Source organism: Canis lupus, chromosome 16 (genome assembly GCF_048164855.1).
Source record: "Canis lupus baileyi chromosome 16, mCanLup2.hap1, whole genome shotgun sequence".
Taxonomy (NCBI): Eukaryota; Metazoa; Chordata; class Mammalia; order Carnivora; family Canidae; genus Canis; species Canis lupus.
This window is the reverse complement of record NC_132853.1, coordinates 55,683,350-55,707,029: the sequence shown is the minus strand read 5'-3', so window position 1 is coordinate 55,707,029 and position 23,680 is coordinate 55,683,350. Positions and strand designations below refer to the sequence as shown.

The 23,680-nt window shown below is 53.8% G+C and overlaps 1 protein-coding gene and 1 non-coding gene across 2 annotated transcripts; both read right to left on the bottom strand.

Moving 5' to 3' along the window:
* Positions 1-22,393, bottom strand: LOC140607387 (monocarboxylate transporter 6-like). The gene is made up of 9 exons (XM_072782149.1): positions 22,288-22,393; positions 21,006-21,201; positions 17,972-18,207; positions 15,139-15,282; positions 9,521-10,330; positions 7,901-8,145; positions 4,277-4,511; positions 4,026-4,169; positions 1-453 (listed from the first exon to the last, which is right to left on the bottom strand). Exons 3-9 carry the CDS (start codon positions 18,168-18,170, stop codon positions 260-262), a joined length of 1,971 nt encoding a protein of 656 aa, XP_072638250.1. The 5' UTR covers positions 18,171-18,207; positions 21,006-21,201; positions 22,288-22,393; the 3' UTR covers positions 1-259.
* Positions 13,290-13,362, bottom strand: TRNAK-CUU (transfer RNA lysine (anticodon CUU)). Its single transcript has one exon. It is a non-coding gene; the product is annotated as a tRNA-Lys (tRNA).
* Positions 22,394-23,680: the final 1,287 nt, after the last annotated feature.

The following is a 23,680-nucleotide window of genomic DNA, read 5'->3' as shown; positions in this document are numbered from 1 at the left end:
CCAGTCAGAAGCTTGAGTTGGAGGAGCCCTGTCACTCCTGGGTGGAAGCTATGCTTCACAGACGCCACTGTCACCATTCAGATGGCAGAAGCTGTGGGGTAGAGGGAGGGGATGGAGGACTTATACAGAAGAAAATCTCAAAGCCACTGATTGTTTAGAGTATTTATTTAGCATAATAACCTTCCAGAGGGCCTCACTATGGCCCCCTCCACAGGTTGAAAATTCCAGGGAGCCCACACAGAGCCCATCCTCCTTTCTCCTATACCTGGAGCTCCAGGACCTGAACCTGCTCCCACAGCTGCATGGGCCTCTTTCCTGGATCCTGACTCCCAGGGGTGGACTCTGCTGTTGGTGTGTGCAACCCCACTGCTGTGTGTACACTCCTAAGTTCAAGGAGGGGCCACAGGACAGGAACAAACACAGCCAGGATGTCCACACACATGGGTATGAGACCTATTGTGGTGAGAAGACAAGGGATCACCCCCATTTGTACTCCAGTTCCAGGTATCCCAAACAGTAGGGGCCAGCCTGGATGGTCTTTCAAAATTTTATATCACACCCATCTGTATTCAGTGTGTGGGGGGTAGTATTAGTTGATTCTATCAAGGCCTTCAATCTAACTTCTGGGTTCCAGGAAATAAAGGGGAAAGAGGAAAAACTAAATGACACCAGAAAGAGGCAACTAGACAGTTAGGAAGGTGCAAAATTCTGTGGAACTGGCCTGGATCCTTCAATAATCCTACTGATGATTAAAAGAGATCATTTATGGAGCACCTTCCTTCCAAAGAATACAATATGGAAAGGGGAGGATGAAAGAATAACTGTACAGTGGAGAAACCAGACCAATACCACCTCAGCTGGCTAGTCAAGGCCATCATCAGCCATGCTGACAGCATGGCTCTATGACATGATGTGATGAAAACTTAACTTCTGTGGCTGTCTTCCCCCTAAAACCCACAATCCTGTCTAATCAAGAGAAAAACATCAAACAAATCCCAGTTAAGAGACTGTCTACAGGGGTGCCTGGGTGACTCAGTTGGTTAAGCATCTGCCTTCGGCTCAGATCATGATCTTGAGGTCCTGGGATCGAGCTCTGCATTGGGCTCCGGGCTCAGCAGGGAGCCTGCTTCTCCCTCTCCGAGTCTCCCCGCCACTCATGCTCTTTCAGATAAATAAATAAAATCTCAAGAGAAAGAGAGAAAGAGAGACAGTCTACAAAATATCTGACCAGCGTTACTTGAATCCATCACTGTCATCCAAAAAAAAAAAAAAGTAAAAGTCCAAGAAACTGGCACAGTCCAGAGGAGCCTAAGATATGATAACTAAAAGTAACACAGTATCCTGTATGGAATCCTGGAACAGTAAGAGAGTACTAAGAAAAACTAAGGAAATGGGGATCCCTGGGTGGCTCAGTGGTTTAGCGCCTGCCTTTGGCCCAGGGCACGATCCTGGAGTCCTGGGATCGAGTCCCACATCGGGCTCCCTGTGTGGAGCCTGCTTCTCCCTCTGCCTCTGTCTCTGCCTCTATGTCTATCATGAATGAATGAATAAATAAATAAAATCTTAAAAAAAAAAAAAGAAAGAAAAACTAAAGAAATGAATCAAGTATGGACAGTAGTTAATAATAATGTAATCAATATAGGGCTTATTAAGTGTAGCAAATGTACCATATTACCATATTAATGTAAGTGGTTAATAACAGAGAAACTGGGAACACCTGGGTGGCTCAGCCATTAAGAGTCTGCCTTTGGCTCAGGGCGTGATCCTGGGGGGGTTTCGGGATCGAATCCCACATTGGGCTCCCTGCATGGGAGAGCTGCTCCCTCTGCCTGTGTCTCTGTCTCTCTCTGTGTCTCTCATAAATAAATAAAATCTTTTTTTTTTTAGATTTTATTTATTTACATTTATTTATTTATGAGAGACACAGAGAGAGGCAGAGACATAGGCAGGAGAAGCAGTCTCCATGCAGTGAGTCCGACGTGGGACTCAATCCCGGATCTCCAGGACCACGCTCCAGGGCTGAAGGCAGCGCTAAACCGCTGAGCCACCCGGGCTGCCCAATAAATAAAATCTTAAAAAAAAAAAAAAAACAAACAGTAGAGAAACTGGGTGTGACATATGTAGGAACCTCTGTATTATCTTTACAATTTTTCTAAAACTGTTCTAAAATACAGAAAATATTTTATATAAACTTTGTATAAAATACAAAGTTCACGGGGTGCCTGGCTGGCTCAGTTGGTAGAGCATGCAACTTTTTTTTAAGAGAGAGCATGTGTGCACATGCAAGCAAGCATGAAAGGGGTGTCAAGAATCTCAAGCAGGCTCCACGCTCAGTGCAGAGCCTGACATGCAGAGCCTGACACACAGAGCCTGAAATGGGCCTCCATCTTACAACCCTGAGATTATAACCTAAGACGAAATCAAGAGTCGGACACTTGAATGACTGAGTCATGCAGGCGCCCAGAGCATGCAACTCTTGATCTCATGGTTGTGAGTTCCAGCCCCACATTGAGCATAGAGCTTACTTAAAAAAAAATAATAATAAAAATAAAAAATAAAGAAAGAAAAGAAAAGGGAAAGGAAAAGGAAAGGAATACAAAGTTCACTTAAAGAGAGAAAGAGGGGGCAGCCCGGGTGGCTAAGCGGTTTAGCACTGCCTGCAGCCCAGGGTGTGATCCTGGAGACCTGGGATCGAGTCCCACATCAGGCTCCTTGCATGGAGCCTGCTTCTCCCTCTGCCTGTGTCTCTGCCTCTCTCTCTCTGTGTATCTCTCATGAATAAATAAATAAAATCTTTAAAAAAAAAAATAAAAGAGAGAGAAAGAGGGATGACTGGGTGGCTCCATGGTTGAGCATCTGCCTTTGGCTCAGGTTGTGATCCCGGGGTCCTGCGATCGAGTCCTGCATCGGGCTTCCTGCTCAGTGGTGAGCCTGCTTCACCCTCTCCTCCCCGCTGGTGCTATCTCTGTCTCTCTCTCAAATAAATAAATAAAATCTTTACCAAAAAAAAAAAAAAGAATTTGTTTGTCCTCAGAATAAATTCCAAACTCTTTCCCATAGTCTAGAGCTAAGGTCATGTGAACTCTGGTGCTGCCCACCTCTCTAACCTCATTTTGCAGCACTCTGTTCCACTCCCCATAGCCTGCCACATCAGCCTTCTTTCTGGCTCCTCCTGCTTTAGGGTCTCTGGCCATGCTGTGCCTCTTCCTAGAATGCCTTCCCATGTTGGCGGAAATGAAGTAGCCCCTACCTCTGCACTCTGCTCTATCTCATCACCCTGTTTACTTCCTTGAGAGCCTCAGCTTTTTTGTTTGCTCATTATGTGTCTCTCCCTTTCCTCCACTTGTTCACCATCTCTCCAGCATTTAGAACAGTACCTTACTCACAGTACATACCCAGTAAGTATCTGTCCACTGAATAATTCAACAGATCTTAAACCATAACAGCTATAGGAGCTATAAGCCACCCCTATTTCTCTTGATATTAACACATTAAAATAAAGATGTTTAAAAACAGCATTCTGGGGGTGCTTGGGTGGCTCAGTTGGTTCCTCGTCTGACTTGGGCTCAGGTCATGATCTCAGGGTCCTGGGATCCAGCCCTGAGATGGGCTCTGCACTCAGCAGGGAGTGTGCTTCTCCCTTTCCCTCTGGTACTCCCCCCTGCTCATGCATGCATGCTTTCTCAAATAAAATCTTTTTTCTAAAAATTAAAAAAAAAAGATAAAATAAAAACAGCATTTTAAAAACTTTTTTCTTTTCAAGTGGTTTCAATCCATTCCCTCATTTACGATCTCATCTCTAAGTAGGAGGGGAGGGAAGGCAGACATGCAGAGGGAGTCCAGGCATTAGTTCCGGACCTGACTCAAGATAGCTGCGACCTGGGACAATGTGTGAACAGACATCGAGAAGATCTGCCTTCTCAGCAGAGGTATCACCTAAAAGAGTCCTTCCCCGGGGACTGACTTTTAACTCGCTTACCTCACCAAGTCAAGTCAGGCATCTGGGAGACCCGCCCCATCCTTACCAATAGCAAACTCCACCAGGGTTTCATTCTCCTCCGACAACGAATCGAGGAATAAATCGAGGACCTGCAGCTGCCGCAGATACTCGTAGTTACCGGGATCGTAGGCGAAGTTGGCGAGGTTGGCCAGCACTTGCTCCTTGGCGTCTGCGGCGGAAGAGTGGCGCTGGGGCCAGGTCCGCGGCGGCCGCGGCGGCCGGCCCCCCGCCCCGCCCCGCCCCGCCCCGCCCGGGCCCCCACCCTGCCACTCTCACCTTGGCTCTCCGTCTCCTGGAATTCCGTGACCAGCGCCTGCAGGTAACCCAGGCGACCGACGTGGGGGTCCACCTTCGGCTTCTGGGCCATGGTCAGGGCGGTGGAGGGGGCCCGGGGAAGGGGGGGGGAGAGTGTGGGAGGGAGGAAACAGGTTCTGCAGTAATTTGCTGCCGGAATTGGAATGCGGAGGGTCGGCGTGGGGGTCTCAGGGCCTCGAGAATAGCGCGTGAAAACCTAAACCTGGGCCCCGGAGACGAGAAGGAGCGCGCGGCACAGCCCACCGCAAAACTTCAAAGCTTGACTTTTCCAGGGTTCCGGCGGAAGCCGAGCTTAGCCCCGCCCCAGAGGGCGGAAGGGGCGGGCCGAGGCAAAGCAAGAGGCGGGGCTGTCTCTGAGCTCCGTGCGCGTGCGCGGCGCGCTTAGCGCCTGGAGGTTCAGGCTGGAGGGGATCCGCCCTCGGAAGGGTGGCGCAGGGCTGAGGTTGAGTGACTCTATGGCGCTTGGGCACCCACAGGAGTCAGAGGGCGCCCACGTGGGGAGGTGTCAAGGCAGAAGAACCTCCACACCCCCTTGCACTTGACGAGGGGGGCGCAGCCCAGCCTGTTCGACGAAGGGACTCCCCTTCTGGAACGCGAGCATCAGTTGCCTGCACCCCAACATGGGTCCTTTGATAACTGTCTTCTGGTTGGCTTTTCCAAAAAGCCGGGTGAGCCTGGCACCGTCTGCTCCCCAGCCCTGAGCTGGCCATCTCTGGCTAAAAATTTCAGGGTAATGTCCTAATAAGGCTTTTTGCCACCTAGGTGGATGGGGGGCACTAGAGGCATTGACCAGCCCCAGGTCCTCCGTTGACCCAAATGTACCACTTTGGTGGCTCTGGGTTTTGGAGCCCTGGATGCTGAAGCCCTTTGGCCTGTTTCTTTCTCAGGGCTTCTCAGGAAGGTGATGTGTGACCTAGACCTTGTGGGCACAGGGGATAGAGCACCATGCAGGGAAGTGGTCCTGCTGCACTCTCATTGTGCTTGAAAATGTGAGGCTAAGGGAGGGCGGGGGTGTGTCTGTGAGCTTCTTGAGGCTAAGGACCACATATCTTTGGCCCTGGGCCTGGCACGAGAGCAAAATGGCTGCTACAGTCCAGCCTGCCACAGCCTCATTGACAGCAAGCCCCATGTCTCTGGGCACAGGCTCTGTGGTCAGCCCCTGCCCTATCCACACCCCTTGGAACAGGAGTTATGACTATAATCGGGGTGCTTCAGTACCCTGACAGCTCCACGTAGGACAGTGGCCCTAGATCCCTTCATCAGGCCCTTCAGCTTCTGTAAATAGCTGATACAACCGGAGGAAGTACATCTCATCCCAAGGTGGACCAGGGCTTGTCTGCTTCAGATCCTCTCTCCCTCCCAGGCTATCCCATCCACCCTCATGTATCCCCTCTGAAAGGCTCAGGGGCCTTTCCCCTTGGGGAATATTTCTCAGCCCTTGGTTTTGTGATGAGGGTACCACCAGGTGTCCAGTAGATGCTCAGTAATACTTGTTGAAGGAAATCTGCCCAGAGGTTAACTGCCACTCTTGGCTGGGGGCAGATGAGGTCAGGGATCCCTATGTGGAATGTTTCACAGATACTTCTTTTCCTTAAAAGAAATCCGTTTTCAGGAAGTGGGCCTAATAGAAGTTGCACATTTCAAAGCCTGGAAGCTATTAGTGCCCAAAGTGTCCACCTTCCCACCAGTCCCCTCTTTCCTTTACCACTCAGTCAAGATGGAGGAGACAGGACCTGGTTAAAAATGCATCCAAGCAGGGGATCCCTGGGTGGCTCAGCGGTTTAGCGCCTGCCTTTGGCCCAGGGCCTGATCCTGGAGACCCGGATCGAGTCCCCGCGTCCGGCTCCCTGCATGGGGCCTGCTTCTCCCTCTGCCTGTGTCTCTGCCCCCCTCTCTCTATCTCTTATGAATAAATCAATAAAATCTTTACCAAAAAAAAAAAAAAAATGCATCCAAGCATTCCCCTTTCAATGTACAGGCTGTGGATGGTGGCCGAGCACAGGCCTGGGTGAGGAGCAGGAAGCAAATGGTCTTCAGGATCAGAATTTTCAAGCAAGAAGAGACTGTATTGTCTCCAGATCCTCCCAGAGGTGGTGAACAATTGCCCAAAGCCACACGGCAAATTGTGGCAGAACCAATCATGAACTCACGTCTAAGCTACCTCAGTCCTCTGCTTATGCACTACTCTCTTTGGCCATAAGGGGGCACTCGTGGCAGGGTCCTGGGGAAGACAGTACTTCCCCAAGGATGCTTACTCATGCCAGCTAGGCTCAGGAGAAGGAAGGCTGGAGTTAGGTCATGAAAATAAAATTTATTTTCCTGATAAGGCTTTCTTGTTGGAGCCTGGTTGAGCCTGAATCAACAAACAAGGCCTTGGGTCGGAAGAGCCCCCGCTGAGCAGGGAGAATGGAAGGGGGAGGGTAGGCACTTACTCAAGGCCTGTTTTCCAGCTTCATTAGTTCACGGGGTTTATAACCTACTCCAGGAACATTTTTGTATGTAATTCAAACAAACTCTGTTTTTCCAAAGCCTTCATCGGTATCCCACTGGAACGAGCTTGGCCTGACAGCCAGCCCCCAAGTGATGACCTCAGAAAACAGTCCCAGCAAAAAGTGTATGTGTGTGGGGAGCACTGACCTCCAGGCCACAGGCACAGGCCAACAGGGAGCAGAGGTGGGCTGGCTGCTGGCCCAGCCAGCTACTTACCCCAGGGAGGACACCTCAGACACAGTAGGGAGCAGAGGGCAGGCCAGGGAGTGAGAGGCTTCTGTTACAAAAGCAGCTCCATTTTTCCCAGAGGCCTCGGGCTCTGCCTAGCAATCCTTCCCTTCCCCTGCTCACAGGTCTCCCAGCCTCCCAGCACTCATGCTGAGTGCAGGGGACCCCTCAGACTTCACTGATTCTAGGACCCAAGCCAAGGGCTCCTCCCCACTAGTTCTTTGCTCAGACGCCAGGATGGGTCCTCTCTGCCCAACCTTTCATCTGTCTGTATCCTGTGTCCAAGCCAACCCCTCAGCCTGGCCCACTGGGGATCACAACTCAACCTTTCATGAGGTTCTTCTTCCCAAGGTTCCAGTCAGCAGGAGGCCCAGCAACCTATGCTGGGGGCAGCCCTAAGGGCGAGGGCTGGGCCCTTGAGCAGAGAGGGAGTGGAGGGCCCTGGAGGAGGGATGAGTTCTTTGGAACTATCTGGAGGCCAGAGAAGGACAAAGAGATTCCATCAGAGACATCCAGGCTAGACTGGAGGGTCCAGTGTATTGAGTTGCAGCAGCAGTACTGGGCAGCCAGCTGAGGTGAGCCGGCTCTGTGTAGGGTATAGACTCACTTTTCTGGGCTCCAGGTACTCTGGTACCCAAAAGAAAAAGTCAGGAGGACCCGCTCCTGGATTCTGCTGGTTGGGAGGAACCCTGAGTCTTTGGAGGCCAGCCTCTAAGGTCCCAGCTCCTGGCTGAGTTCCAGTGTGCAGAGCCTGGACGGCTTTGTGTTTCAGGCTTCCTGGGCCAGTCCCTCACCCTGGCCCCTGGCAGCTGGACATCACACTCCTGGACTGAGGCAGTGGTCCCTCACTGACCTCAGGGCTCAGACACTGGTCACATACATGATCTCGGTATACAGCTGCTTCCTGGACCCACGTGAGTCCTCTACCGTGAGGCCCTGCTCTGAGGCAGCCTCCGTGATGGCTCCTTCCGCCTCGGCCTGCTTGCTTTGCCTCTCTTTCTTCTGCAGGGCACAGAAGCTGCCACCCATGAAGAGGGCAGCTGATATGAGGAAGAAGCTTGACATGTAGAAAACATAGCTAAAGTTGTTGTTGGTGGTGTCCAGCAGGAGCCCTGGGGGACAGAGAGCAAGTTAGGCCATTATCCTGGGGCTCCCAGACCTCCCTCCCACTAACTTGCGTTCTCTGCCAGAGCAGGGATTTTCCTTTGGGCTCTGCTGTTTCCCTAGCACTAGTCACTGTGGTTGGCACCTAAGAGGCACTCAATATGAGATTTGTTGCATGAAAGGAGAAAGGAAACACTAAGCCTGCTCTCCAGGGGGCAGGAAGAGCTCTTGATCCAGAAGAGCACCTCAGGGCATGTCTCCCTTACCCTTGGTGGCAGGAAGCCTAGCACACTAGGGCCAGTAGTCTGGGATATTTGCTCAGCCACACATGGGCCCTCCCATACCTCCTCCTGGGGAGCTCTCTCTACTTGTTGACTTGACGAACTCCCCTGGAAACGGGGACTTCCAATGACACACTTGGGAAGCGTCCTCATTGTCATGGTCGTACTGTACTAACTGCTGGCTGCCGTGCACTGGATACGGTCTAGCATCAAGGGCTTCACACACCCTACCTGTTACTTTGAATGTTGTGCTCTTGCCTGCCTGGCAAGTCTGCTCATGGGGTCTCTGGTCCCACATCTGTTTGTTTCCCTCCTGGCACAAATCATTACACTGAGCACAAATGTGTCTCTGCTTTAATTCCTGACTCTCCCATCAGATCAGCACTGAGAGGTGGGGACTGGGCCTCTGTATTCAGCCAGGGACTGGCACAGGCAGGTGTTCTTGTCTGCATTTTGCAGACGACACTATGGCTCAGAGAAGAAAAATGACCTACCCAGGTTCCACAGGCAGGAAGTGGGACAGCCAGGATGTTAATAACAGCAGACATGTATGTAGCTTTCTGCTACGTGCCAGGCTTTTTCCTGCTAAGCTCTTGCTATGTAACTATGATCCTCACAACAAGCCTACAAGGTAGATTCTACTATCGTCCCTACTTTACTGATAAAGCAGAGGTACTGAGAGGAAGGAAGATGAAGAACTCAGGCAAGTCTGATACAAAAATCCTTATTTTGGGGATCCCTGGGTGGCTCAGCGGTTGAGCCTCTGCCTTCGGCTCAGGGTGTGATCCCAGGTCCCGGGATTGAGTCCCTGCTTCTCCCTCTGTCTGTGTCTCTGCTTCTCTCTGTCTCTCATGAATGAATAAATAAATAAAATCTTTTAAAAGAATCCTTATTTTTAACTGCACCCTAGGTGCCTGCTGGGGAGCAGGCTGCAGCCAATCCCCTAGGGTGCTTGGGAAAATCACAGATTCCAAGTCTCTACCTCTGGAGAGGCTGGATGGCACCCAAATCTGTTGACTGTTCCCCTTTGCCCTATCTCCATATCCTGCCCACCCAGGCCACAGCCACATACACCTGGCCGCCCTCCCTCCTGGGGCCTCACCAGCCAGTGGCGGGGAGATGAGGATGGAGATGCTCTCCAGGATGGTGAAGAGGCCCAGGGCGCTAGAGAACCGATCCATGGGAACAATGTCCATGAGGACCTGGAAGAGGAGGGCACCGATGCCACTCATAGACACGCTGTACACCAGGCAGTAGCCCACCAACACCCGGAAGTCGGCCGACACCGCGCACACCAGGTTGGTGAGGCCATTGAGCAGGGCTGCCAGGCTGAACAGGTACTTCCGGTGGCCAGCAAAGTCCCGCCGGCCTGCCACCAGCCCAGCCATCGGCCGCAGGAAGATATTGCTGAAGCCGATAATGGAGATGAGCAGGGCTGCTTTGTGTTCATCCACCCCATTCCGCATGGCGTATGGCACCAGGAAGACATGTGGCAGCGGGAAGCCGAGGATCATCCACATAACACCCAGCGTGAACACTCGGTAGCCTGCGTTGTGCCGCAAGATGTCAAAGGCCAGATGGCGCTGGATGGCCCGACCGCACGCTGCCAGGCAGCCCGGTGCAGGTGTCTTGGAAGGAGGAGGGGGGCCTTCTATGGTCTCAGGGGCCATACTGGTGGCCACAGGCCTCAGGATGGCCCCACAGACACAGCAGTGGAGAAAAACTCCACCGAAGACAAGGAAGGTGCCCCTCCAGCCCAGGTCCTCCAGGAGGTAGCGGGAGAGCAGTGGCCAGAGCGTGATGCCCAGGGAGACGCCCACCGAAGCCAGTGCATTGGCCAGTGCCCGATGGCGGGAGAAGTAGAAGCCTAGCACGGTGATGCTCGACTGGAAGCTGAAGCACATGCCCAGGCCTGTGGTGGGAGAGAGGAGCCCAGCTCAAGGGTGTTCTGAGCCTCCCACCCATACCCAGAGAGGGGTCCCAGGATCATGTTCCATGTCTGCCCCCTTCTGTTCTAGCTCAGACCCCCCCCTTCCAGATCCCCAAGGATTTAAGATGGAAACAGCCTGCCTTGTTACCTCCTTAGAAGCATCAAATCTGTCTTCCTGAGGCTGCCAGGGACACACCTGTTCCCTTTAGCACAGCACCGTGATGATCTTTAAAAACCTGAATTGGGGGGTGCCTGGGTGGTTCAGTCAGTTAAGCATCTGCCTTTGGCTCAGGTCATGATCTCAGGGTCCTGGGATGGAGCCCTGTGTGTGTCGGGCTCCCTGCTCCTGCAGGGAGTCTGCTTCTCCCTCTCCTTGTCCCTCTGCCCCTCCCCACAAACCCCCCACCTCGTGCTTGCTCTTTCAAATAAACAAATAAAATCTTTAAAAAATAAATAAATAAAGCAAAATAAAAACCTAAATTGGGGTAAGTCTCTTTCCTGCTTAACACCTTCCAAAGACTTCCCATTACACCTAGAAAAAATGCCACAGTGTTTACTATGCCCTAGAAGGCTCTACACTGTTTGGCCCCTGGTCATCTCTTGGGTGTCATCTCAGGCCATTTTCCCTGTCACTTACTATGACTGAGCTACATCAGCTTCTTTCTCTTCCTCTGGACACCAAACTGCCACCCCCCCACCCCCACCCCCCCTACTGCGGGACATCTACAGTTGCTGTTCCCACTACTCAGAATATGCTTCCCCTAGACTTTTCTCTTCTGGCTAAGCTCAGATGCCACATCCCCACCCACTCCATGCCTGACCTGCTCAGCCACACCATGACCACAAGCCTCAGGCGGGCCCTCGGGTCACCCGTGTGACATCACCATCAGTTTACTCCCCCGCCCTCCTGGATGACCATCAGCCCTTCTCTATGCTTCTCCACCCCTCCCCCCTCCTCACTCCCAGCTGACCACCTGCCTTCCGTCTGTGACATTGGTCTGTGCTGCCAGCTAAGGCCAACCTTCTACTTATGCCCTACATCTTGTCTACTCAAAGGCATATCCTCCAGCAATTTCTCTCTCCTCCACCATCCACTTTCTCCTCTTTCCCAGAACATTCTCCTTCATATTATTTCTCCCATTAAAAACAAAACAAGGCGGGGGGCAGCCCCAGTGGCTCAGCGGTTAAGCACTGCCTTCAGCCCAGAGCATGATCCTAAAGACCCAGGATCGAGTCCCACATCAGGCTCTCTCCATGGAGCCTGCTTCTTTCTCCCTCTGCCTCTTTCTCTTTGTGTCTCTCATGAATAAATAAATAAAATCTTTAAAAAACAAACAAACAAACAAACAAACAAGGGGAGTGCCTGGGTGGCTTAGTCAGTTAAGTGTCTGCCTTCAGCTCAGGTCTTGATCCCAGGGTCCTGGGATCGAGTCCCATATCAGACTCCCCACAGGAAACCTGCTTCTCCCTCTGCCTATGTCTCTGTCTCTCTTTGGTGCCTCTCATTAATAAATAAATCTTGGGATCCCTGGGTGGCGCAGCAGTTTGGCGCCTGCCTTTGGCCCAGGGCGCGATCCTGGAGACCCGGGATCGAATCCCACGTCAGGCTCCCGGTGCATGGAGCCTGCTTCTCCCTCTGCCTGTGTCTCTGCCTCTCTCTCTCTCTCTCTCTGTGTGACTGTCATAAATAAATTAAAAATATATATATAAAAAAAAAAAAGCTGCCTACTGAGCAGGAATAACCATATTAAAAAAATAAATAAATAAATAAAATAAATAAATAAATCTTTATGGGGAAAATTAAAAACAAGGGGGGGGGGCGCCTGGGAGGCTCAGTTGGTTAAGTGTCTGCCTTTGGCTCAGGTCATGATGCTGGGGTCCTGGGAGAGAGTTTCATGTGTGGCTCCCTGCTCAGTGGGAAGTCTGCTTCTCCCTCTCCCTCTGCATCTCCCCCTCTGTTCATGCTCTGTCTCTGGCTTTCTCTCTCAAATAAATAAATAAAATCTTTAAAAAATAAAAAAACAGGGGATCCCTGGGTGGCGCAGCGGTTTGGCGCCTGCCTTTGGCCCAGGGCGCGATCCTGGAGACCCGGGATCGAATCCCACGTCGGGCTTCCGATGCATGGAGCCTGCTTCTCCCTCTGCCTGTGTCTCTGCCCCTCTCTCTCTCTCTGTGACTATCATGAATAAATAAATAAAATCTTTAAAAAATAAAAAATAAAAAATAAAAAATAAAAAAAAATAAAAATAAAAATAAAAATAAAAAAACAGAGACCCTGTCATGGCTCCCGCCACCTTCTCAGTATCTGTTCCTGGTGGCCCTGAGAGCCTGCAGGCCAGGGGCGGCCAGAAGAGTAGGAGGGGGAGGAGGAGCAGGTGTGTAGGTGGAAGTGTTGCTGTAGCTCATTCTCCCTCGGGAGGAGGAGGAGACTACAGGGGTAGGCCCAGGAGCAATGGCATCCAAAGAAGAACAAGGAGTACAAAATCTCAGCATGGAAGATGCCAACCGGGAAAATGCAGGAAAGCATGAAAGGGAGCAAGTTGCTAATGATGGAGAGCCCTTGGCCCTCCCCTTTGGGAGCTGGTGAATGTCATCTGCCTCGATAGGGGGTTCCATCCTGCAGAATAGGTGGGAGACGCGTCAGAGGCTTGGAGAGCCATAGGCAAGGGTGAGAAGACGTAAGGCAGTGGAGGGAAGGGCAATGCCATCGTGGTCCACAGGCAGTTAGCCCTGACCCTCCTCACCCTGACCATCATAAGGAGTTTGGCCTTATGCCTTGAGTCTTGATGTTTCCCCCAAGTTCATAGGAAGACGTACCTGCTTTCTAAGCTCACACGTTTACAATGTTCCCTTCAGTGTTTCATGTTTCTTGTGGGTCTCTTGTTACCAGCTCCTAACTGAATGTGGGGAGGGGTTGTGTGTTTGTTTTAAGGAGGCTCTTTGCCCCACGTGGGGCTTGAACTCATGACCGTGAGATCAAGAGTCACACGCTCTACCGACTGAGCCAGCCAGGCACCCCTTGAACGTTGTGTTTGACTCAGTCTGTCAGATTGTCAGCAGGGGAGGTTTACCCTACTGCCTGGAATGGTGCTCATTACATTTTTTGAAGTTAATAAAACAGTTTAAAAAAGAAAAAAAATACCCCCCAAAACCCCCTCTCTTGACCCCATGGCCTCTTCTGGGTACCAGCCCGTTTCTCTGCTCTCCTTCTTCATAACAATTTTCTGGAAATACTGTCTCTAGTGTCTCCAATTCCTTTCACCCTCTTCGCTCTTAAACCAGTTTCAATCAGACTTTCGCCCTTTCGCCCTCACCTTGGATCCAGAATCTCTCCTATCAGGGTCAGCAACCTCTATGCTGCCAAATCCAAAGGTCGAGGCTGGTCCCCCTCCATCTGATCCACCAGCAGCCTGACGGGGCTCTCACTCCCTCCTCCCACTGTACTTTCTATGCTCACTTTCTCAAGAAACCCCACTCTCCTGGGTCTCCTCCTGTCTGTGTCTCTTCTTCCCACCTGGACTGCTGGACACCTACCTCGGGGCCCGGTCCTCAGACCTCCTCAGCCACCCACCCTTGTCCCCTCAGGGACAGCAGGGATGATACCTCCTCTCAATAGCAGAATGCCGGGCAGCCCGGGTGGCTCAGCAGTTTAGCACCGCCTTCAGCCCAGGGCGTGATCCTCGAGACCTGGGATCGAGTCCCACGTCAGGCTCTCTGCATGGAGCCTGCTTCTGCCTCTGCCTGTGTCTCTGCCTCTCTCTCTCTTTGTGTTTTTCATGAATAAGTAAATAAAATCTTTAAAAATATATATATCAGAATGCCAGCCATGTCATGATCCACAGCTGCCCGCTGTAGCCCACGGCCTGTGCCTGAACGTCAGACTGGATGTTTCCACACCTGAGCTTCCCAACCACCCACAAATGTGTTTTTCCTCTAGGCTCCCCGTTGTAATTAAAGGCTTCTCCATCCTTCCAGTGGTTTGGGGCAAAAACCTTGGTGTCACCCTTCTTGGCTCCTGGAACCTTGGGCCATCTTTGCCTCTTCCTCTCTGTACCCCACACACAGTCCTGAAACCTGACTGCTCCTCAGTACCTCCATCATACCACCCTAGCTGAAGTGACAGCCACCTCCTGCCTGGGTTATGACCATGCTCTTCCCTGGTCTCCTGCTCTAACTTAACCACTGCCCCCAGGGCATATATGTTCAATCTAGTGGCTAAGAGTAATGTTTTATAAACAGCAGTTGAATGACATCACTCACACCTCTGCCCATATTCCTCAGATCCTATCTCACTACGAAGCCTTTCAGGCACTATTCCCCATCCATTCCCCAGCCTCTACCCCCTCTGCCCCCTGGGCCCTTCTGGGCCTTTGCACTTGCTGTTCCTGCTGCCTGCAATGCTCTTTCCCTGAGACCCTAGCAGCAGACTCCCTCACCTCCATTAGCTTTCTGCCCAAATGTCACCTTCTCTGCAAGGCCTTCCCTGGCTGCCCTGTTGGAAGTAGCAGCCTCCTCCACCCTTGCTTTATCTTCTGCATGGGGTGTCCTAGATATTTTACCTCTTTGCTTATTTTCTGCCCACCCCTACCCCCAGCTAGTACCCCATCACATCAGAGGTCCTATCTTCTCATGTGCTTGTCACAATCAGAAACAATCTTTCTCATTTATGTATTCACTATCCCTCTCCCTCGCCTGACTATAAGCAGCCCCAGATTAGGCATCCTGCCTACACTTATGTCTAGCACTTTTTAGTAGGCACCCAGAAATTCTCAAAATGGGAAGACGGTCACCTGTGATGAATCCTGCTGTGAGGTAGAGCTGGCTAAGGGTGCGGCAGAAGGAGCTGGCCACCATGCCCAGGCTGGCCAGCGCACCTCCCAGCATCACCGTCACTCTGCAGCCAAAGCGTCCCACCAGGATGCTGCATAGGGGTCCTGTGGGGGGAGACAGCCAGCAGGTGGTAACTGAATGAGGAGGGCTGGAGGAAGGGAGAGAGTAAGCCTGGGAGGGGGTTCCAGCAAGAACTATCTAGGTGGCTTGAAAGGCACAGCCCTGGGGCCTATAGGCCTAGATTTTGATTGCCACCTGGCCACAGGCTGGCTATGGGTTGGGGCAAACCCAATCCCTCTCTGTGCCTCCACTACAAGAGGTCACCCTGGATGACATCTGACCAGCTATGAGGAGAAGAGGAGAATTCCTGCATGTGTTCAATTTCACCCCAACAGGGATCCCCAGAGCAAAAGACTGAGGCCCTTCCCTACACTGACCTGAAGCTGATTCCATCCAGGTAAAATAGGATTGCCTTATGACTTGCATAGATGCCTCTTGCTGGGGGTGATGGTGGGGGTGGGGGTGGTCTGTCTTAGCAGGTGAGGGTCCCAGGGCATCAAAACCATAATGAGCAGCTACAGCCCCTGCCTGCTTCCCATTCTCAAGAGGTCTGGCCACAGCCCTCCTGCTACCCTCCAACCCATCCAGGGTGGGCAGCCTGGGGCCCTGAGCCACTCTGCACCCCCCTGCATTGGCCTCCGGAGTGCTCAGGAGAAAACTGGGTGGGGTGCTTTTTCCCCCTCTCCTCACTTCCAGCCAACACTGCACCCAGATGTTTGGCTTCTGGTGGAGAAAGGCCTGTTCTCCTCCACCCCACCCCCACCTTGAGCTGCTTTCTCACCAGCCCAGACCCAGAGCAGAAATGAGCCAGTCCCGGCTGGCTGCTTCTCAACACCTTGCAGGGCCCCATTCACCAGATGCCCTGCCCCCAAGTACACGTAATGGAATTTCTACAGAGTTACTTTCCCAGAGTGCAGCGAAAGGGACAGGGAAAGAGAGAAAGAGTGTGTGTGTGTGTGTGTGTGTGTGCGCCACAGAGAGAGGATGCGTGGGTGTGAGCCAATACGAGTAGGGGAGTGACAGGAAATAAGCAGCTCATACTCAGAGATAACCAAGCAGAGGGAGAGGGAGAGGCAAGACTTTGCAGTGAATGTGACCACTGCCCCACGTGTCTTCCATCATCCCCACCCTAAACTTTAACCTGACTTTGGAGAGGTGACACTGGGGAAAGCCCCAAGTTGTGGCGTCAGGGGTGGGGGCTGGGACCTGTCAGGGGTGGGGGCTGGGATCTGCACTAGCCTTAGATAGCTGAGGGCACTGGGAGGCAGGGCGTTTCCTCTGCCAGGTGCTGCTTCTGCCCTGAACTCTCTCTGCAACCATGAACAGGCTTTGTACTTTGTCCTTGCTTGGTTCCTTCATTTCTAAGATGTAGGGGGGTAAGGGGTGCTTGGGATCATGCATAATTTCGAGTTTAAAATTTCTCTGATACTCTGAATGAGCATGGCCTAAAGAGGTGTATTCCAGACAGGAATCCCAGGCCGACTGAGGTGTTGGCATGCCTGCTAGGGGCTGGTGAATCTACGGAGTTAGGATCCCCGCTGCATGCCTGCTTCCTGGGCTCTGGCGCAGACCCCTCTCTAGCTGCATGCAAGGAACCGCCAGAGATTATCACTTCTGCCCCAACCCTGCAGGTGAAAAGGTCATGTGGTCTGGGCCAGTCCCAGCCTCTCCCAAGGCCCCAAAACCATGCCCCGGGGTGGCAGGTGCAGGGGTCATCTCAACGAGGCCATCTAGCCCAGTCTGACCTCTCTCCCAATTGGAGGGAAGGACCTGGAAAAACAACCAGGCTGCTTGTGCCAGGTGGAGGGAGTAGCAGGAGGGAGGTAGGGAGCTGGGCTCAGCCGAGTTAAGGAAACACAGGTAAGGAAACACATGCATGGGGAGAGCCCTGTGGGGCGTGAGATCTACCTCCAGGTGACCAGCACCAACCCCCTACCACCCCCATCAGGTTGCTGTCTATGGAGTCTCCCTAAAGAGCTCTCAGGAACCAGGGGCAGGCCCCTGAGCCCAAGGCCATTTCAGGGAGCCTCCTGGACAGACCTGGCCTTCCCCCTTCACTGGAGTCAGGGTGAGGGGGGACACATTTCTGGAAGAGCCAATCAAGAAATCAGGTGGGGAGCTGCCTTCTTTCCACCTCCCCAGCCCTTGCAACAACCCTTCTGCTTCCTGGTGAGAGATAGGACTCTTGCCCTGCCCCCATCTTGCCCCTCGTGTCTTCCTCAAGCCCCCTGTCCCATCTGGAAGCTCCTAACGGGGTTCTCCAAATACTGCTTGCTCGCGACTCATGGGATCCTCCCTATGATCCCATGTAGGAGGTGGGTAGGGTGTTGGATGTTACCTCCATATTGCAGAAGAAACTGAGGTTCAGAGAGGTCACCAAGCAGCTCTTCCTCAAGTCTGTACTCACTGCCTAGCACTCCTACAGTCTTCATGTATCCTCCTGTGGCCACCAGCCACGGAGAGGACTGGCTTTGTATCTAAGGTGCCTCCATACCCTTTCCCCAACTGTCCCCAGCCCAGCCCAGCCTAGCTCAGTACAGCCCAGCCCTGCAGGATTCCAGCCAGGGGGGCTGGCCCTGCTGAAATCAGGTGACATCTTAGGAATTCACCCCATGAGACAAAGCCAGTGGCCTCAGAGAGAGAGAGAGATCCAGGAGGCCAGGGAGGTTGTGGCTTCTTCCCTCAGCCAGGCTCTTTCTCTACCCTCCCTCAGCCCTTCCCCAGGCTGCTCACCCCCAGCATGGAGCATGGCTGTCAGGATGGAGGGGAACCACGAGGTCTCACTGTTGCTGGCCTGGAACTCATGCTGCAGTTCAGTGAAGAAGATGCCAGTGCATGTGGGGAAGCCCAGAGTGAGACCCTGGGTCACCAGGGAGGCCAGGAGCACCACCCAGGCCCAGCAGCCCTCTGCACGCTCCGGGACCTGGGGCATCCTCTGCCACGAATGCCGCTACCACTGCCTGGGCCACCTGTGGAGGGGACAGAATGGAGCTGCCAACCCCAGTTCACCTGCCACTTTCCCTGGGTGGCTGAAACCATCCCTTCCTCTTGCCCCAGCACCTCCTGGGAGGTGGCCAGACGCAAACACGTTGGCCTTGGCATTTCCTTTCACCCACTTCCCAGAGCCAGCCTGGCAGGAGGGGCAAGCAGGTGAGCCATCAGTGGGACAAGGCAGGTGGGTGGAACTCTTTCTAGACTTACATGATTTGGTGGTCAGCAGGTGGGACTTCCCGGCCCAGCCTCGGGGGCCCCCTCCCACACACAGCAAGCACTCAATAACTGCTGATAGGGTGGAACAGACCTCTAGAGCCAGCGTAGTCCCAATGTCCCCGCAGACACGCACAGATGCATTTTCAAACATTCACAAGCAGGCTCCCCGCACACAAACACAGACTTTCGCAACGCCGCCTTGACATCAGGGTCCCCTGTTGGTGCCGTTGAGACATCTAGGTGAGTAAGCTGGTGCTGGGCGTCGCCAAGGAGTGTACACAGAATAGCTTTCCAAGGGCACCAAACAAGCAGCTTTCAGGAAAAGACATGGGTCTCATCCAAAGGTCCTCTGAAATCACCCCTTCCACAGGGAGCTTGTGGCAGAGTCAAGCTCTACAGCGATGCTCAGTAATGACCCACCACCTGTCAGGGCTTCTCTGAGCACCACCCTCCTGCCCCCCCAAACATGCACATATACATGCAGATACACACACAGTCACACATGGGCATATACCAAGATATACGCTGACAAAGACACACGCACAAACACACACTGCATAGACAGAGACACACAGAGCCTTATAGGCAGATGCACACACACACACACACACACACACACACAGAAAAGTCTAGAGACACGCAAAGTCACTCACGCAGACATGCACAGACATATACAGAGACACACCTACATGGACCCAAGCCCAGAGACAAATGTACACAGACACATGATACACAGACATACGGACACACACACAGTCACACACTATGCAGACACACACACGCAGGGTCACACACCACACAGATGCTCTTGCATACCCCCCACCTTCGGCTCAGGCCTCTCTCAGCTTATCACCACCATCCAGGCTGCTCCTGCATCACACAGGTTGCCATAACCAGGCCTCAAAGCCCCAAGGCCCACTCCCCAACCGCAGGGCCCTTTTGCAGTCCCCTGATCCCCTAGGGCCCTCGGCCCTCACCCACACTCAGGGCTGGGGTGCTGGCAACCTTCACCTCAGTGAAGGCAATGGATCCCTTGAGCTACAGTTCCCACAGCCTTCTTCCTTTTAGCCCCAGGTCCTGGGAGAAACCAAGGAAACTCAGGAAACTATCAGAAATATGCAACCCCATCTTTCTGCCCCGCCCTGTGCTCCACACCTTCCTCCCCACCAGGCCCAAGGGCTTTAAAACAGCACCTCAATGGGATCCACCCTAAAGGCCTCCTTCCAAAGAGGCTCTAATCTTTCCTCTGGGCACCAAGCCTCCTCCCACTCCAGAGGACCCCCAGGAGCCCTGTCCAAGGTGAGTGGCCCATTCAGGCCAGCCTTGCAGAGTACACACACATGAGCGTGTGTGTGAGTGCATGCTGCAGGTGCGTCATCCTGCCATCCTGGCTCCTGTAAGTGATACTGGCCCCAGAGTTCCCTCAGCCCCAATCCTGGCCCAGTCTCAGGCTCAGGCAAACTTTAGATACAGTCCTCTTCCAGGATTTCTGTTCCCGTAACAAATGAAAAGGCCACCAGTGCAACCCGATCCCCTCTGTGATGGCCTGAATGTCCCCTGCATAGCCTCTCCATAGCTCACCCCTCGGTCTTCCAACTTTCCCTTCCTCCTCCCAGAAGGGCCACCAGCCTTCCTCCACCACCTTCACGTCCTCCTGCCCTACCCCTGTCACTTTCAAGCCCTAGAACCCTACCGGTTTCCCTTCAGAGCAACACAGTCGCTGACCTAGAGGTGGCAGAGAGGAGGTAGATGACAGAGGGGACACAGGATGGGGCCTAGACCCCAGTCCAGTCCCACCCCCCCACTCCCCAGCTCTGGTCCCTTCTCACTCATGCTGTTGTGCCCTTATAGAGAGAGGCCCGCCGCACACCCTACCCCAGAGAGGCCTCTTTAGTGCCCTTCTCAGCAGCCACTTCTCTGGGCAGCCCTTTGGAGACTTTGTCCAGGATTCCAACCTTCACTCTGCACCCACTTTCAGTCTAAATCTTTCAATGGGGCTGACTTTTCCCAGCTTCTCCTTCCCCCAGGCCTCCTGGGACAGTCAGAGCCCAGGGAACCCTAAGCACCTCTGCTCTCTCTTTGCACACTGGGAGCCCTGCCTCCTGGGTCTGTGGTCCCCTGGCCTCCCTCTCGGCATTCCCCTGCAGAATCTGCCTTCCATGAGGGAGTGTCCCCTCCCAGACCTCCAGCGACTCCTAGTCACAACAGTTTTTTTGGTTGATCCTCCAGCCCCCTCCTCCACAAGGGGTCCCTCCTCGTGAACGAGGCTGCTGAGGTTCCAAAATCCTAGCCAGAGAGAATCCAGTTGGTCCTTCAAGATTCAGCCCTGACAGAGTCCTGGGAAGCTCCCCGGACTTCCACCCCTGGCTGGACTAGGCCCCCTTCCTCTATATCTCCCTTTAATTGTACTTTTCACACCACATTGGAGTGGATCATTCTCTTGTCTATCATTGTTGCCCCCCTTCCCCCCCCACCCCCTACACTATGAGAGGGGACCTCTTCACACTCACGCACCAGCCCTTGGGTGAGCACAGAAGATAATATTAATGTGACCCACCTGTGTTCCCCAGGGGGTAGGCAAGACCAGGACCAAGGGTGACCTGGCTTCCTGGCAGGCAGGTCCATTCCAGAAGACTCAAGCAGAGCAGAGAAGAGATGCGGCTGGGGGCTCTGGCTCCTATTCCACCCCAGAAGGGACTTGGTCTCTCCTTTGTACTGGACACCATGAATCATGATCGCAGCCTGGTATGTGGCTGGAGCAAGAAAGGAAATGCAGCTGGAGACACTTCACTCTCACTTCCAGGGACTGGAAGTGAGCAGCTCTTGGGAGGAGCTGCCCACCTCAGCCCTCAGGGACCCCCTGCCCAGAGTTGAGACTATCTTCATGTCCAAGTGTCAGGAAGCTAGATTTGTGGGCAGGGCACAAGTTCAAATGGCATTTCTTGTCCTCCAAACATTGCACACATCCCTTGGCTTGCTTTTAGAGCTTCCCATCTGATGACAGAGCCCTCACCAGGCCCTCAGAATCCCTTCTCTGCCCCTCTAAGCTTGCAGCCATGGTCAGGGGAGGGAGCCAATGCTCTCATGCAAGGTTTGGGTGTCTTGAGTGGAAGGGATGCTCCCTCTCCTCCTGTGAGAGGCAAAGGCGGCACCACAGGCTCCAGAGCAGGGCCCGGAGACCCCTGCCCTTCCCAGACCCCGTGCCAGGCAGGGCCCAGGACACCAGGTGGCAGTGGTAAGAGAACCGCCAGAACCTGCTTGGGCTTGGGACTGACAAGCCCTCAAACCCCTACACTTGGCAGGGGCTGAGGTAGGAACAGGGCGTTCCGGACCTCCGCGAGCTGGGACAAGTCACCCTCCTCCTTTCTGTCCCTAAACGTGCCCCCACATTCCCGCAGGAGCTGGCTGACCTCAGCCTGGAAGGGGGATGGGATAGGCAACAGAGCCTTGGTGACCTCTTCCCGGCCTGGCCCCGTCCCTGTCCCTGCCCTCGTGGGCCCTTCTGCTTTCCCACCCTCCCCAGGACGGATTTCCCCTGGGTGGGGCTAATGGGACGCCCAGGCGGCGCCCGCGGGATTTCAGGCCAGGCCTTGCGTGGTGCCCATGCTGCTCCCACGCCCCACCCGCCCCACCCCCCGGGCCAGGAGTGTGGGGGTGGCTCGGAGAACCCCCCTCCGGCGTGCGGGGCCTCAGCCATCGCAGGCGGGGGCAGCTCGGAGATGGGACGAGGCTCTCCCGGACCCTCAAGCCGGAGCCGGTCACAGGCGGGAAACCGCCCGGGAGGCCCACGGAGAGGCGGGTCTGCGACGGCGCTAACGGGGACCCCAGCGGGAGGTCACCTGACGGACAATGGGAGGCCCGGGGCGCCCGCTCACCGGCTCGCGCGGCCCGGCGGTGGGGCGGCTCCGCTCCCGCCGAGCGCGGCTTCCTGCGGCCCGGCCCGCGAGGGATGGAGGAGGCAGGACGCCGGCGCTCCCGCGGCCAGGAGCCGCGCCCTCGGGGGGCGGGCCGCAGGGCGCCGGGGGGCGGGGAGGGAGGCCCGGCTTCGGGCGGGAGGGGGCGGGGGCGGAGCGTGGCCAGGGCCTGCGCCCCTCGTCCCAGCCAGCCCCGGGGCTCCGAGTGGTCCCGCCGGCGGCTCCGGACGCCGGCTCCGCGGGAACGTGTGCGTGTGATTAGCGTGTGATTACCATGTGATTTGCATGTGATTTGCATAGCCCGCAGGCTATTTCCGGCTCCCTGAGAGCGTTAGGGCTCCCAGGAGTGGGATGGAGAAAGCGTGTGATTTAAGGGGCTCCACCTCTCAGCGGGGGTGTCGGGTAGGAGCCCGGGGTGGAGGAGCCGTCCTTCGTCAACTTTCTTTTTATTTTTTTTAAGATTTTATTTATTTATTCATAGACACAGAGAGAGAGAGGCAGAGACACACAGGCAGAGGGAGAAGCAGGCTCCATGCAGGGAGCCCGATGTGGGGCTCGATCCCAGGAATCCAGGATCACGCCCTGGGCCAACGGCAGGCGCTCAACCGCTAAGCCGCGTCCCATTTTTATTTTATGTTTTAAAAGATTTTATTTATTTATTCATGAGAGACACAGAGAGAGAGGCAGACACAGGCAGAGGGAGAAGCAGGCTCCCTTCGGGGAGCCCCAAGGGGACTCGATCCTAGGACCCTGGGATCATGACCTGAGCTGAAGGCAGATGCTCAACCACTGAGCGTCTTTGTCAGCTTTAGCCCCCCCTCAATGATCCTTCTATTGAAAGCCTGGAGCTTGAGGGCTACACCCAGAGGAACTCAGGCATCTATAGGCAAGCCAAGAGGTCTACCCTTCAGACCTTGGTGCAGGGTAGAGGATGCCCACCACCTCTGCCTGCGCCCCTCAGAACTGTAGGCCCTTTTCCATCTTTTTCCTCACCTAGCCAGCCCTTAATACGTATTATTTAAAGGTTATTTGGTTATTACAAAGTTATGGTAATCAAGACAGTGTGGTCCTGAGGCTCCTGGCTGGGTCAGCTAAAAGAGTTTGAGACTCTTGGTCTGGGGGATCCCCAGTTCAAGTCCCACCTTGGATGTCAAGATTACTAAAAATAAATAAACTAAAAAAACAAACAAAAAAACAAAAAAACGGTGTGGTACTGGCATAAGGATAGACCTATATATCAAATGGAATAGAATTGAAAATAAACCCTTATATTTCTGATCAGTTGATTTTCCACAAGAGTGTTGAGACAACCCAGTGT

Coding starts and splice junctions, on each gene's coding strand:
- LOC140607387 (XM_072782149.1), bottom strand. CDS start 18,170: ATGCCCCAGGTCCCGGAGCGTGCAGAGGGCTGCTGGGCCTGGGTGGTG. Junction 15,283..17,971: donor AGCCATGCTCCATGCTGGGG/GTGAGCAGCCTG, acceptor CTCCCCCCACAG/GACCCCTATGCAGCATCCTG. Junction 454..4,025: donor CCTGGTGGAGTTTGCTATTG/GTAAGGATGGGG, acceptor TCACCACAATAG/GTCTCATACCCATGTGTGTG.